This window comes from Anastrepha ludens, chromosome 4 (genome assembly GCF_028408465.1).
Source record: "Anastrepha ludens isolate Willacy chromosome 4, idAnaLude1.1, whole genome shotgun sequence".
In the NCBI taxonomy this organism is placed as follows: domain Eukaryota; kingdom Metazoa; phylum Arthropoda; class Insecta; order Diptera; family Tephritidae; genus Anastrepha; species Anastrepha ludens.
The window spans coordinates 78,768,358-78,785,642 of record NC_071500.1 but is presented as its reverse complement, the minus strand read 5'-3'; the positions used below and the strand labels follow the sequence as shown (position 1 = coordinate 78,785,642).

The 17,285-nt window shown below is 34.7% G+C and overlaps 1 protein-coding gene across 1 annotated transcript; it reads right to left on the bottom strand.

The window, feature by feature from the left end:
- Positions 1 to 1,884: 1,884 nt before the first annotated feature.
- Positions 1,885 to 16,561, bottom strand: LOC128859940 (phosphatidate cytidylyltransferase, photoreceptor-specific). Its single transcript, XM_054097108.1, has 9 exons — positions 15,811 to 16,561; positions 8,540 to 8,664; positions 8,290 to 8,386; positions 8,045 to 8,221; positions 7,708 to 7,900; positions 4,818 to 5,113; positions 4,611 to 4,742; positions 4,413 to 4,547; positions 1,885 to 4,332 (listed from the first exon to the last, which is right to left on the bottom strand). Exons 1-9 carry the CDS (start codon positions 15,913 to 15,915, stop codon positions 4,252 to 4,254), a joined length of 1,341 nt encoding a protein of 446 aa, XP_053953083.1. The 5' UTR covers positions 15,916 to 16,561; the 3' UTR covers positions 1,885 to 4,251.
- Between the last annotated feature and the right edge of the window lie 724 nt (positions 16,562 to 17,285).

The window sequence follows — 17,285 nt, the reverse complement described above, 5'->3', positions numbered from 1 at the left end:
ATTAACAAAATTAGTACATATTTATTACTTGGTTACTATAAAACCATAAATAATCGCAAACAACTTACACTTTAACAAGTTTTCCCACTATACGCTACACGATCGAAAGCAAAATTGCATTCGACTCTAAATTCGGTAAACAACGAAAATTTCGATAGGGTTGCACCGCTCATAATACCAAATTGACATTCGATTTTCGATCTTCGACAACCAGCGAATATCGAAGATCGAATACAGCTCATAATAGGGGCCAATATCTCATCCGAGCCCAGTTCCCTCAATAAACCTAGAACGGAGATACTTTCTGATGTGTTATGTTGCTACATCGGGAGTTTTTTAGCTACATGAGAACTATCGATAAATTGTGGAAATTTGCTTAGAAAAAAATGTATTTGCTCACGAAATTTATAGAACAGTGGCGGCATCATCGATCATTATTTCTTTCGAAATGAGCTGCCTAAAAACGGTGAATGCCGTGCGCTATCGAGCCATGCTGACTGAATTTTTGTTTCCAAAATTTAATCAGCGACGACATTTAGGTTGTTGTTGTAGCAGCATAAACATTCCCCATTCTACATACGGGGAATGCTGCTGGAGTGGCAATCCTTGGCCGGATATAAATCCGGGTCGTTTCGGTAACGTCGAACCGACTGCCGTGGAAACGGCGACATTTAGGTCCCACAAGATGGCGCAACTTGCCAAACAGCATAACAATTGATTCCTTGCAATATTCAAGCCACCATTGACGCCATACGACCAGATTTATTGGAAAAAGTAGTCAAAAATTAGACTAATCGAATGGATCATGTAACTCTTAGCCGCGGCGGATATTTCCCGGATATTATATGCAAAAAATAAATGCCATGGAATTATCTTTTTGTATTATCATTTTAAGTTCTCCAGTTCTTAAAAAAACACCCCATCATAGCAAACTCAAAACAGATTTGTAGTGAACATAAAATAAATAAATATATACTTGATGCTATTTATTCATCTCACGACATAACATTTTTATTCTCATTCAGTGACAATCTTTTGCGATTTTCACTTGTTTTACAAGGATTTACATATCTTTTTTTTGTTTTTTTTTTTAACATCGAACTGAATTTACTGTACACATGATTTTTTTTTTTTTTTTTTTTTTTTTTTAATTTTCAATAATGCATTTATTTCTTTTAATATTTTTATAATACATATGATAATAGCTGATATAATGTAACATTGACTACAAACACCTATAATCTTACATTTAAAATTTTAAAGATAAAAAATTAAAACTATCTTTCAATCGTCTTGTCTGCTCACGCCCTCGCAAGAATGTTCTATTTGGTTAAGACTAAGTATTGCACTAGCTTACAAAAAATAGCTTAATTCATAATAATTTTGAAACTTGAAATATATTAAATCAAAATGTAAAAAAGTAACCACGACAAAAATTACTATTTTTTATAGAAAAAAATTATCACACTAATCCAATGGAAGAAGTAAAGGTCTTTAGGAAAGTGTAATCAAAGGATTTTCCACTTCAAACTAACTTCATTAACTAAGTCTACAACTATAATCTCTGTTTTGCCACTTACCTCGCATCACTTCTAGGAGCCCTCATCTATAATGCACTATTTGTTCAACAAGTCACGACAAATACAGAAGAAGATTCAAATAACTCTCGCAAGCGATATAGTCAGCGCACGAATTGCTCATTTATTTATCAAAAATACCTGTGTATTTTCTCTTAACATTCCCATTGTATGATAAGAGGGTTTAGAAATTTTGAGGACCAGTTAAAAGTATTTGAGACATCAACCATTTGCGTCAGTAGATATTTCCAGCCGATATAGCTACCGCTACCAAAATAAACCTCATTTATATTTTCCAAACATTCGCTAACATGGCCATACATATAATATATTTTGTAAAGAATATATATATATATATATATATATGTATATATAAAAAATATATCGGCCTTTATTTTTTTGCTCTCAAAAATAATATTTGCATTAAGTGTCTCGACATAACCTCCAAATAATTTCTTAATATAAAACACACTGGTGGGCAAAACTATACCTATCAAAACTAATCAAATTCCTTAAAACGTTGGAGATGAATTAAATATCGTTTTTTTTAATTTTCTTATTTACACTAATTGAGTGTTTATTTCTAGCAAACTATTTAAACATAACTGATTTATGCAAGACCGTTAATATAAGTGATACCGTTAGTATTACTACTAATACGCAGGAAATAATTACAGTTTTAGGAAGCATGTCATACTCAACACAAAGACGTTGATGGAAATTGTGCAACTTATATTATTTCAAAGAAAAATCAATGAATCAGAGCAGCATTTTCTAAAGCACAATCAATTGGAGAAATATTTTTTACTCAATTCAATTTATGTCCAATATCAAAGATTGTGATTCGAAAAAGTTCATCTATAACAAACCGGATGACAAGGGTGCTGTGACGTGTGGTAGAGGCTGCAAAATGTACAACTATGTTTTAAAAATACAACTCTGTTCTATGCAAAGAATAATATGCCATGAGTGTGGATTTAGGCAATTGGTTAACACGTTCCCTGTCCGCTGAGCCACATATGGTTCAGTAAACGTGCACCTGATAAGCACTGATACGTTCCTGAGCCATATGTGCGTCAGGGGGTATATGAACCACATGTGTTTCATGAACGTGCAGAAGCAAAAATGTCCCTCTACGCTCATGGACCATATGTGTTTCATGTAGAAATACCCTAAATCCGTCTTTTGTTTTTTAATTATTATTATTACTAAAGCTATCCTATGACTACTAAAAAACAAATTATTCAAAAAACCCTGTTGGACTTGTCGGTCAATTTTGCATTTTTGTATTGGGACAGGGAACGTGTTAAGGAGTAGCTCAAGGCGAAACGATTCAAAGTCGGAGTCTCGATATCAGTCCATCATCATAGATCGCAAATCTAAAGCAATAATTGGTGCTTTTTTTGATGTGCTTTTACTGATACTCAGTTGATTAGCTTTCGCGAAATTGCACAAGTTATTTTAAGCCGAAATATGGAAATAAGCTAGAAAAAATTCATTTCATTTGAACTTAATTTCACGCTAAAAACAATAAATAAACAAAATCACACTTCAAAGTAGTATTTATTGAATCAAAACTTACTTTTCCTCTTCCATTTCAACCTCGCAGTGAAAACTTTTATATTGCATTTGATTAGCTAGTGATGACCAGATTGTCAACATCTTGCGGACAGAAGGTGCGACGTTGTCATTGTTGCTAAATTACGTGGCAGAACGTGAAGCTATCTCATATGCCACATTTATTACAGCTGATATTTAATTTCACATGGATGAGAAGCGGTGATAAAAAACAGTTTTTTAAAAGTCATTGGAAAAAAGTTCAGTAGAGTTAGTTTTGGCTGGGAAATTTTCAGTTTTTTTAATAAGCGTAAAAAATAGTTCTGTAGAATTAATTTAATGAATTTTCATTCTGTACTTTTTTTATTAAAGGAGATCTAAGCTTGAAATGAAATATGTGTATGCCTTTGTTTTACATATCAAATTAAATTAACAATGGTTGAGACTAGTTATTTTAGTAGCTTTAGTTTTGCCCATCAGTGAGTATTGCACAATTTTCTCAAATACTTAACAGATTATTTCATTTTCATGTTTTTTTTTATGTATGAAGTGATCTGTAATCGGTAAAGCCATTATTTTGAACAAAATATAAAACACTGGTGAACTGGTCTTCATCTTATTGTACAATGGTCAGGATCGGCCACATGTTATATACGTCGTGAAGCTTACAAATCAAGTAATTTTAAAACATCACTAATCTACAGGAAGCTATTATGTTGCAATCTACAGCAACATGCCGTAAATATCACTAAAATGATCAACTATTTTCCCCGCAGTTACTTATTTTTTCTTAAATAGAGAATCTTGCAAAATCTTTTCATTTAGCTGTTGGACAAAAAGTCGCCTTAAAACTGATGAGTCTGTGAGTCATTGACCTTTTATAGCTCTGTAATAAATATGTATTTGTGAATATACTATACATAGTCAGGATTAACAAACAGTGGCAATCGCTGTCCTATTCTTGTTATAAAGCTAAGATGAAAATCTTATATTCATAATAAAAATGAACAAACAGTTAAATTATTCCTAGTAATATTTAAAATAAATATGCAGTACTCGTACTTGTAGTTTTTTTGTCGAAATAATTTGCTTAAATTTAATAGTTTTGGGAAATATATTAGTTAGTAATTAAGTCGCCAAGACTTTCTTTGAGTGATTGGTAAATTTGTAATTGTTGTTCCGGTTTCAAGTTGTAAATCTACAGAGAATTGAAATCGATTAATAAAAAAATAAAGGGATATACTATGTGCGACATATATAATAAATATATAAACAAACCTGTGTCAGTATTTTGGATGGTGCGGGTGTTCTGATAAAGCTAGATATATAAACATTCACAAATGTGGCCATTAGGAATTGACAATCGAAACGGTCCATAATTCCACCATGTCCGGGTATCATATCGCCAAAGTCCTAAAATAAACATTTAAAGTAATCCGTCCAAATTCCTGAACAATTAATTGACATTTTTACTACCTTTATCTTAAATGCCCGCTTGAAACCGGAAGCAAAGAAGCCTCCAAAAGGCCCAATTATTGAACTGAAGGAACTTAATGCAACTGAATGCCAAACAAATGGATACATACTGATAGACTTGCCAATGCCAAACTGTAATTTAAAAAAAAAAAATAACATACTTCCTTCACAGCTAAGCTTTAAGTAAAAATTTTATCAATAACTTACCATACTGAGGCTGTAATTTTGCTTCGTAAACAAGTAACTTGGCTCACAAGCCATTGTCATGCGTCCCAGTTCCTCTGAATAGAGTATTGGGCATACAAAATATTGATAATGACAAAGAATATATGAGAAAATTATTCCAAAGATAACTGTGGCAAAACCACCACCAATAAATCCTTCCCATGTTTTCTTCGGGCTTAATTTGATTAGTGGAGTACGACCGAAGAAGAAGCCAAACATGTACGCCATTACATCGTTGCATACAATCATCGAAACGGGAACAATGAACCAAATAAGACCTAAAAAATAAAATGAAATAAAAGTAATATATTGAGTAAAACGACTGCAATATATAGTGAGAACATATCTTAATTTACTGCAAGGCTTCACGGAACACATGAATAAGAGTGAGCTACTGCATGTTTGGTAATCGCTTTTTAATATTCAATTATGTAGGCAATGATTGGGTCATTCATCATAGTTGGTCGACCATATGAATTATTCTACTTTCCATTCCTTCTCTAACAGTATATTAATTTTTTTTTTGTGCTGAATTTGAATGTGCTGTCAATGCTTCAAGGGTGATGCAGATCCTTGAAAGCAATTATTTGTCATATTTCACCCACAATTAGAACTAAATGTTTGTGCAAACTTAGTCATGAAGTGATACTGAATTGAACAATGCGTAAAAGTGATTCAAACGCATTTTCTCCCTATAACAAATGCACGATATTTGAGCGAAAATTAAAACAAAATCAACACGAAATTTTACCCACTTTAAATTTGCACAATATTTTATCAAAATTGAATGAACTATAAAATTATATACCCAGGTTTTTTTTTTAATTCTGACTAAAAAGTTTGAAAATTTCTTTGAAATTTACCAAATTTGGTGTCTTATCCTGTGTTGCCAGAGGAGTCGTGGTGAGCATTTAACGAATATTGTTTTCATATATAAGAATCATAAACTAAAAAACATGATGAAATAAAAAATAATTTTGACAAATTTTATTGCGCTTTATTTATAAAAGAATACCAGCAGTTTTATTGAATCACCCTGTATGTATATACTGAATTAGATAATATCAAAATCTTTGGGACAAACCCAATTTAATTTGAATTTAAATAATATTTTGAAAAATTTTTGATCCGTCATATAAATAAAATTATTAATAACAGCGGCGGTGAAAATAATAACAGCGCGTCATATTGCAAAGTTTTGACAATTTTTTATTTTTTTATAAAAATAGGGTCATGCTACAAAAACTATATACATAACTCGAAGTTTCAAACTTTGTACACAATTCAACAACTTTTCATCCAAATTTCAAATTCTTTAGTCAGAATGCTTAGAAATATTCTAGATTTGACCCCTTTAGTTATAAGGTTTTTGTAGTAGTAGGTATAAAATATATTTTTGTAAACGAAATTAATAGAAAATAGTCAAATCTTTGTGATATGTCGCACAGTTTTTATTTTGAGCGTATAGTGGTTTCCTTTTCAAAATTCATTATATATTATTGGTTTATTCGAAAGAGCAAACATTCCCCATATTTATGAAACACAATTTCATTCATGTGGTTGCCTTGACTAGACTCAGAGTAACGTACTCTCTTAACCCCGTTTTCCAAGATTTTGGTGACGGTTTTTGCCTATGCCTCCCGAATGGCTTGCTCGATTACCCCCTCTTAACGGCCTGATTAATAAATTATTCGCATAACATCAGCCCATCATGGAATTTCACAAAAACAAACCATCTCCACAAAAAATCGTATATCGTGCATCGTGCCTTAGTAGCGCTCACCGTTAAACAAAATACGGTTTACAGCAGCTTTTTCAAAGAAAAATGGGCCAACGATGCCACCGCCCCGAAATTGACACCAAACTGTCACTTTCTAAGGGTGCATGAGGATTAATTTCGTCCCACTGTCAAGATTTTCAGCGGCAGAGCTGTCGCCGTCAAAATAAAATATGATAAAAAAACACTATATGGATTACTCTGTAAATACAAATTAAAATACAAAATCAAAGCCCTTGCACGGCCTTCACAAAATTTTAACAAATTAAACAAAAAGGCACCAAATTTTTCAACTTTTTAATCAGAATTTTTAGAAACCTTCTGGGTAGGCAGTTTTATATTCCATTCCATTTTATTATAATACATAAATTGTAAGTTTGAAGCTGCTCAAATTTCGCGAGGGGTTTTCAGTTTTATTTTTTGTTTTTGCATACTTATTGAAAATTTTCTTCCATATAAAATATCTCCGAATTTCTTCCATGAATTCGTTTATAGGTATAACACTAAAACAGCAATTTCCATTAATTACTAGTTCTAGGACCCCAACATTTTTAATGTTGTGCTCACAATTTCATCCAAAAGATGTGGCCTTTACCTGTCATATACACATACAGCTATGGCTTATTATACAATACTTTTTTTTTATAAAGCTGATTCTTCCGGTTGCCTAGTGATTCTTGATCAATATATTTATACAATTTTAAAATAATTAATAACGAATACAATTTTTTTTTAATAGTTCACTCGCTTGAAATCTAGAATAAATTCCAGAAACAGTTTGTAAGAGAGAATCGGTTTTGGATAAAATAATACTTTTTGTAAAACAAAAAAACAAACATCTTTGTGTTTTACTTTTCCATTAATTTGGAAGCGAAGCGAGGTCGGGTTTACCGGTACATTGGCAAAAATATGACTTACTTCTTCCATAAAGCAGACTTTACGCAGAGATTTTGAGTATTACTCGTTTTTCTTGTGTTTATGATTTTCACGTGATTTCATATTTTTTTACATAATTAATAATATGAAAAATAAAATTTAAGAGTTGCATTTCAAAAAGAACAGACAATTTTGTTATTAAAATATACATGAACGCACCTTCAAAGATATTTTGTATGATCAAGTAACTCTGTGTGACCACGATCAGCAGAGAGACATGTGTCCAAGCAAACAGACTAAACTGTTTCATATAATACTTTTTCACCAGCGACAGCACAAACCAGACAAAACCAATGCAATACAATGCAAACGACAGGAAACGATGATAGGTCACCAAAAACTTCAAATATTCCTGATATGTATACGTTTTTTTGTTGATTGTTATTAGGGGTGATTTTTGGATAGAAAACGCAGTTATTTGAAAGCAAATAGAGAAATAAAAAGCATTTAATCCTGAAAATTAGTGTATACTATATTTACAGCAATGCCAACATACCACACGGTTGATAACTACTCCAAAATAGTCGACCAAGTTTTCACCATAGAAGAAGTAGTTGGATGTCAGCAGAAAATACCAGGACAAACTGCGAAACCAGGGAAGTCCATGTATACGATAAACCTGATAACCAATTGAAATAATCTCTTGGAAACATTTAACTTGCACAAGGAGCGTCTTCAAAAGAAAATATTAATAATTAGTCGAGATTTTAGTTTAACAATGCCGTAATTTATGATATATACCGTGATCATTAACGCCAAAGGACCTCCATATATGATAAGGGCAAAACCGCATATCATAATCCATGTAAAAATGCCTCGAATAACATAATTCTTCCATCTAAATTAGAAAATAAGAAATGCTTGAGTGAAAAACCAATGTGCCAATTGAGACCGTTCGCATAAATACACGTGCATTAAACAACTTCAATTCTAATTTATTACTTAATAAAGTTTGTTGTTAACTTTGCTGAACTATAATACAAATATTTACCTGTCGGGAAGATCTTTCAAAGCTGAGTCCAAAATTTCCGGAGTTTTATCTGTTCCCTGAGGGAGGGATTTTGATAGCTCGTCAACAAATTTTTCCTCTGGTAACTTTTCCTCTTCTGAGTCGACCTAGAAATGTAGAAGAAAAGTAGAAAAAGTATTAGGATTTGTATATAAGTTTACATGTATATGTGCTTATGGATGTGAACAACGAAACTATGAAATTCAAATTTCAAGCTTCTTGGACCAAATACTTATTATATATAAGTAGACAGAATAAGACAAGATAAGTAGTAGAAAAAAATTCAGCCTGCTCAACGAAACATCCGGTAACGGACAGAGGCTGATCGACTTCGCCGGCGCCTGAAACATGGTAGTCTGCAGCACCAGATTCCAGCACAAAAAGATCCACCAAGCTACCTGGTTGTCCCCTGATCGAAAAACGCGAAACCAGATCGATCATGTTGTGATAGATGGAAGACACGCTTCTAGTGTATTAGATGTACGTACGATCTGAGGACCCTACATCGACTCGGATCATTACCTTGTTGCAGGCAAACTGCGCTCACGCCTCTGTGCAGCAAATGTACGTTACATCTAACTACGCAAAGAATGTTCGACAGCGAAAAGCTACAATCACAACAGACAGCCAGAAAATTCGCCACTCGACTCTCACTCCTGCTCTCAGAGAGCACTGCCCAACAAACCAGCATGCACGAGCAATGGAGCAACATTTATCGTTCCCTACGTACCGCCGCCGAAGAAGAAATCGGATTCCGGCGAGCCCGAAAAAACAATTGGTACGACGAGGAATGTCATGCTGCCGCAGAAAGAAAGGATGCCGCCTATAGAGCCACGCTGCGATCGGGCGCAACGCGAGCCATGTCGGATCGCTACAGAGAGCTAAAAAAGGAAGAGAGACGTATTATCCGACAGAAGAAACCAGAGACCGAAATACGTAAGTGCGAGGAGCTTGAGATGCTGGCCAATAGGAACAACGCCCGAAAATTCTACCAGAAAGTTCGGCGGCTTACAGAAGAAAGCTGCATTCGACAGTACGAAAAGGAGTTATCTGTATGCCGCGATGTCTGAATTTGGTATTCCCACAAAACTAATACGGCTTTGCAAGATGACGTTGCTCAACACCAGCAGCTCCGTCAGAATTGGGAAGGACCCCTCCAAGCCGTTTGATACCAAACGAGGTTTCAGACAGGGTGACTCGCTGTCGTATGACTTCTTTAACCTGATGTTGGAGAGCATCGTACGAGCCGCAGAACTCAATCGCTCAGGCACAATGTTTTATAAGAGCGTACAATTGCTGGCGTATGCCGATGATATTGACATCATCGGTCTTAACAACCGCGCTGTTAGTTCTGCCTTCTCCAAACTGGATAAGGAGGCAAAGCGAATGGGTCTGGTGGTGAACGAGGACAAAACGAAGGGCCTCCTGTCTTCAAACAAACAGTCGGCATACTCTTGAAATCCAACGTAGAATCTCTCTTGCCAACAAGTGCTACTTTGGACTAAGTACTGAGCAGTAAAGTCCTCTCTCGACGAACACAACTAACACTCTACAAGACTCTCATCTTGCCCGTCCTAACGTATGGCGCAGAAGCTTGGACGATGACAACATCCGATGAAGGGACGCTTGGAGTGTTCGAGAGAAAGATTCTGCGGAAGATTTTTGGACCTTTGCACGTTGGCAACAGCGAATATCGCAGACGATGGAACGATGAGCTGTATGAGCTTTACGACGACATAGACATATCGCAGCGAATAAAGATCCAGCGGCTACGTTGGCTGGGTCATGTCGTCCGAATGGATACAAACGCTCCGGCTTTGAAAGTATTCGATGCGGTACCAACAAATATTTTTGGAAGCACCTTCGTCGGTTAACGGAGTTCTTAATAAGCAAAATGACAAAATCTATGCTAAAACTTCAAAAGACGCAAACAATTTTGTTCCAAGGGATCAGCGTGGCCACCATCCAGACTCCAGGTAGGGAGTGTCTTGTAAAGGCGTTATATCTCTTAATTTCTGTCCAAACGGGGCTAAGGCCGGGCAGAAGTGTACCAAGAGGATGTCTAAGGCGTGGTGAAGCAGTTGAGCAGTACTCTCATCAATGGAGAGCGTTGGATCTTCCAGCAAGATTTCGCTCCAGTTCATAGGGCAAAAACCACCCAGCAGGGGATAAGAAAAATATTTCTGGGTTCATAGCCGCAGAAGATTGGCCGTCTAGAAATCCAAATATGAATCCATTGGACTACAGTTTGTGGTCAGAATTGGGGCATATGGCCTGTCGAAGGTCTCACAGAAATTTGGAGAGCCTCAAACAATCTTTGGTTCGAGCAATAGCTGAATGGCCTAATCATTTGAAGGCTTGCGTTAAAGAAAATGGTGACCATTTCGAAAAAAAATTAAATTTTTTTTTTTTAATATTTATATGTTTAAATAAAACTATGTATATACTGTTTTATCAGTTTACTAAGTTAAGCGCGCTGAAGGCGTCGATCGTCATCTCAGCTCTCCTCTAACGGTAGACAGAGGAAACCTGCGGTTTCGACGAAACAAGCTAAAAACCCCGTTCATTTTGATATTTTGCTTCTACGAAACGCGCGATATGTTACACTGGTAAGGGGAGAGTTACCCACTTTTTGCGCAAACAGTATGTGAATGGCGTGACCGGAGTTTGTCCAATGAGGGGTAACGTCTCTGGTAACGCCAGTTCTGGCTCGCAGTACATGTGTTTGCTTTCAGACTGGGTTTTTATTTTTCATTTCATTTTGTCAAAAACAATCTTAAGAAAGAAAATTTGATATTTCATTTCGTTCCGCAGTTTGAGAGAGATATTTTTAGAAAAATTCGGGATGAGAAAAAAATTTTAAATGTTTCAAGTTTTTAAATCGGTTTAGGCAACACCTTACATAAAAATGCATATCCATATGTATTAATGCAAGCTCATATTCCGTATAAGCAAGCTATTGTTAGGGGTGGAAAATGATTGCCACTAACAGAATTGTCAGCGGGAAATTAATTAATTAACAGGTGTGTATACTGGAAGTTGCGTTGAACGTGAATAGACTGAGCAGCTTGACAATAATGGCACAAATAAATCAACATTATTTACTGTTGGTATGAATTCATTATTGCTTTATCAGAATTCATTTTATACGGTACAAGTGTACTGCTCGGACAATCTAGACTTCCGATAGTTGAGAGCATACTTAAAACCATATGTATGTAATAGGAGTCCAGAAAAATTAGAAATATCAAATTGAAAGAATTAAAACCTTTTTTATTAGAAAATTTAGTTGAAATAAAAGCTTTTCTATTTCCAAGAAACTTATTGTGCTTTCTTCTTTGCAGAAATGAACTAACATAAGTGCGATGTAGCCTCACACTTTATGCTCGAGGAAATAAATCATAATAAATTTATTTTAAGTAAGATTTCAGTTTCGAAAATTATTGAAAGTATTAAACAGCGTAGAACGATTATGCCAGGTATTTTCTCTTTTTTAACGATTCTTAATAACATATCCATTCCCAAATGAAAAGGTATACTACCAAAACTACAGCCTAATATTGTTGCTAGTGTTGGATGAACTTGCTGTCATAAGGGAACATCAGTTTGAGTTCAGAAAGGAACATGGAACATCTGACCAGTGCCATCGAGTTGTGAATGTCATCACAGATGCACTAGAATACAAAAAGTACTGTTGTGCAGTCTTTGTTGATGTACAGCAAGCGTTTGAAAGAGTTTGGCACGCCAATTTGCAGTAATTAGTTCAGGCTACTTTTGCATTGAGAAATGTATTTATTGGCGACTTTCACGTCGATGACACGTCCCACAGCGAAAGACCTTCTGAATTCGATGAAGAACGCATCAGTCACTTTTGAAGGAGAACGCTCGCCAAACCAGTCGTGAACGACAAGCTACAAGAGAAATGTTCGACTGGGTTGCTCGGCTGTGATGCGGCTTCTTTCAGAAGCTGTTGATGTCACCCTAAAGCAATATAAATATAAAATATATTAAGTAAACATTAAATACCTAAAATCAATAGGTATTTTACTTACTTTCCGCAAATATATTTGAAGAAAACACTCAAATTTGAATATAACAGCTTGTATGTATACTTTACTCCTTTGTGCTCTGCATCTTCACGTTATTCGCTCATTTTGACCTTTTGATCTTTGTAGCATTTGCGCCGATTCGAGTTAATTTAATTGCACTTGAAGAGTGTCCTTTCAACAAAAATATTTTTCATTCAACTACAGCGTTAAACAATGAAGAATTGTATGCACTTCATTCACGCTTCAGTCATAAAACTTTCTCAAAATCAAAAAAATAAATTACAATATCTACTTGCCGCGTAACTTGAGCCAGTTTTCAATTTGCAGTTTATAGTCAGAAACGATAAAATGGAAAATATATATAACAACAAAAAACGCAATGTACTATTTTGCACGTTGTACTTGAATGAGAGCCTATCTTCCAAAACCTCTAATCGAAGCCTCCTGCGACATTAATTGGCAACGAATCATGGCATTAAACCATTGGTTTTATCTCCATTCTCGAGCAAAATTGCTTTCATTTTAATACTATAAACAGGACTTGTTGCTGTTGTAGCAGTTCACATGGCTTGTTATTGCGGAGTAGTGACCGATCGTTATCATGGATCCTGGAACGTGAGACCAGGAAACGTGCTGTTTTGGCAGGTTGGGTCCAGATGGAGATGGGTATTAGGGGAGTGAGTTTGAGAGGGCATGTGAATAGATGATTATGAATGTCGGTCTATATATCCCCGATCAAGTAGTTGCAGTCGTGTTTGGTCCTCGATCTCGTCGGTGTAGTCGCCTGGGAGGTGTCTAAGGCTTTAGCAAATGATCCCAACATTTTGGGGATGGGTCATCGAGTTTCGCCGTTAACTGCAGATTGACTTTCTTCGTCCAGTTGATAAAGAGGATCACCTTGGATTTAGTGGGAAAAAGCTCTAGATTAATCGCAGTGAAAAATCGGGAAAGGCTGGCGATGTAAACGCTCACTTTGGAACCCAACTCATCAATGTCATTGCCGGACTACATTATGGAATAATTGTAATGTTGTTGTTGTTGTTGTAGCAGCATAAACATTCTCCGTACTTACATACGGGGAATGCTGCTGGAGTGACAGTCCTTGGCCGGATATAAATCCGGGTCGTTTCGGTAACGTAGAACCGACTGTCGTGGAAACGGAATAATTGTCATCATAGGAGGCCAGTGACGTTGTTACGAACTTCGCTTTTAGAAGCATCTATAACAGTCGAATTTTCTGCAACAAATGCAGATGGATTACCGTCTTCTGCCATCTATGAAAGTACGATCTTATCTTATTCGTCTGCTCTACTATTTGAATCTGGTATTCTAAAGTAGAAGTTTTATACCACAACAGTGACATTTTACTTAATATTTTCCAGGACGCCAGGATTTAGTACTGACGATATTATAAATGTTGAGCGGGAGCTTCTTATGGTGTAAGGGGGCAGAATGAATGGCTTGAGATGGCTAATTTTGTTATCTAACCCAACTAACGCCGTTATTCGTTAGCACTATATATCTACTAAACTGGCTATGAAAATACTAAAAATAAAGTCGCCTTTTATAGCTCAGCATTTATGATGGGCATAGACTACAGCCCATTATATTTAAGCAAACATATGTAAGATTCATTAGGAGTAAGAGAAATAATACAAATTTGTGCAAAGTATTATAAATACTAATAACTAATAATTATAACAAAAAAATACGTCGGGTCTACTACCTTACTACTGTTTTGTGTACACAACAGAAGCTGTAGTTATATACAATGCCATAATAGGGTCATCGAAAACTAATTAAAAGCAATTATTTTATCGATAGCAAGTCCACAATATCAGGTATCATGAGCACAACAAACAAATCATCCCTTATTCCAAGTATGCTCCGTATATGAGCATCCGTATAGTCGAGCATCAAAATAGAGGCAAAATAATGTGGATTCCCTACCACGGGGGTATTATAGGGAACGAGCTTGCCGACCAAAAAGCTAAGACTGCAGCAATGGAATATTTTTCAAAGGAAAGAACTGCGGCATTGAGTGCAATGCAACACCGTTATGACAGCTTCATTACAACAGGCACTAAACCCAACTATCCGTACCAAGGACATCATTGCCTTCATCCGACTTCGCATTGGGCACACAATCGGTACATTTGATCAGAGCGGATCTGAGAAATTTAATTTAAATATACCTAAACCAAAGGTCTCTTTACTTAAATATCTATATAAATAAGCTTCCGTATATCCTATGAATTTATTTCCCACATTACTTAATTTCTTTATTAATTTATGTGTTACTGTATGTGATAGTGTTTAATAATATATTACCAGAAAATTAACTGTCTAATAACTTAGCAATTCTAGTAAAAAAATAGTGATAGTAAATAATAAATAAATGATTAAATAAATACACCAATAAGAGTAAATCATTAAAGAAGCTCCGAGCATGAAAAAAAATTCCAAAACAACCTTTAAGACACGATTTACGCATTCCAAGTTATACTATGTGGATGAAATCGATGCGTAATTCTTGTATATGAAGAAATATAATACATATTATGTATGTACACATTGCATGTATGTATGTATTGAAAAAGGCAACTAATTGGATTTTCTTTGCATTATACATTCTTTCCATGTTGTTAAAATATACTGACAACACCTATCAACAGCAAAATTCCGTTTTTCTTATTCCTTGTTTTATTTTTACTTAAACTTTTACTTAATTTTTGTTATTTTCTAGTCTAAGACCTTTCGCCTCATATGCGGACTTTTGACCAACCACTAGTTTTCAATTTTTGCATTCGCGCAAAATGTGTATTTTAAAGACTTTGAAATGGCAGAGTATTAAAACTGACGATCAAATAGAGTCTAACTTGTTACTCACATTTTCCTATTTAATACACATCCATTCATATTTATATATGTTATATTTAGCTTCCCTTCTCGGCAGTAATAAGAAAAAAATAGATTTATTTTGTTATCTAAAGTACACGTTTCAAGAAAGGCAGTGATTGTATTACCTTTTATTTAAAAGATAACATCTCAATTAAGCTGATTAGACAACAGCAAATCCACAGCTTTTTTTTATTAGATATAGTTTGCCTGTACATACATACATATTAATACATTCAATATCATTTTGATTAAACGCTTCAACGTATTTTATATAAATTCTTCGTTTTTCCAAAATTCACTTACATGATCAGATGAGTCCGCAGCAGAATTACGTTTGTCTCCCTCCCCTAATTTCTCACCAGCATCATCAGCCTCATTGTCGCCTTTCCGCCGACGCACCTCAGCCATAGTTATATCTCAACGTCAATGAACTAATCAACACAATTAATATATTTGCTTAGTGCAATTCTTAAAGTAATTTTTTGCAACACTTCGAATTTTACACGAATTCCGCATTAATCATAAACAAAAACAGTTTTAATGTAAATTTCGTTTAGTTTTTTCGGCAAAAATATTTTGCTTTTCTATTTAAATGCCGTTTCTGCAGCAAATCAATGCAATTAGTAATATAAGCAAAAGTGCTGAGTGTATTTTGATCCGTACACAACTAGAAACCAATTTTCACTGAAAAAATTTCTGATTTTCCTCTATGTTTATTTTTTGTCATATTTTTCTACGTACATATATTTATGTATCTTTTGCGCCGTCGCCACCGACAGCAGTTTGTTTTATTCGTACGGTGGTTAATCTATATTCAAGACTGATACCTCGCCAGCTGTGTCCACCTTTACCGACACCACTATATTGAGGATAATTTATGGGTATCTGCTTCCTACTTTCTAATTGAGCCAAGTTCACAATTAGCAGTAAATTTATTGAAATTATGAAAATTCATTGCATCCAATTTTGTATTAAAACCGAGATTTTTCACCTGTTCTAAACGACGAAATAGGATTTGTTTCCAAAATAAAGTGCAAAGATTTTCTAATCAATACAGAAGTAGGGTTACCGGCAGTCTGGGAATTAAAATGATATTAGTGTTGGAAATCTTCATGCATCAAAATTTAGAACTAAATGTATAATTTTCAGTGCAATTTCTACGAGACTTCAAGAAATAATATATAATATAACATATTACAGCCGAATAAAAAATTGCGCAATGGAGAAAATGATTAAAAGTTTAAATATATAATTTTTCTGTATAGGACGACTTCATTGATTTGTTTTTTTAATGAAGCGATAAAAATAAATGAATAACCATACAATTGTAGCAGACAACAACTAGTTCTGTAACACACAATAACTAATTCTGTATTCCAATAACGTTTTACAGCAATTGACCACTACTGCAACGGTAAATAAGGAATTGAAATTAGATTATTTGTATTTCTTATATATATGCTTTTTTTGTTTTGCCATGGAGTATAGAATAGGACTTAGAATTATTAAAATTAATACATACCTTTAAAGTAGCAACTCAAATATCACAATGATTGACTTAACAAATAATCTTTTGGATAGTTCTTTCTTCCCGCTTATATTGTCTGTTACACTTTCAAACATCGGTGCTGATAATTATTATTAACTGATTACGGTCCTGTCGTGAATGAGAACTATTAGAGCGTTAAAAATAAAGGTCACTGAACGGATCGTATCTGTTGTTGCAGAGATCCTTTTGCTGCAAATAATCTCGAACTTATGTGTTACCATGGAATTTC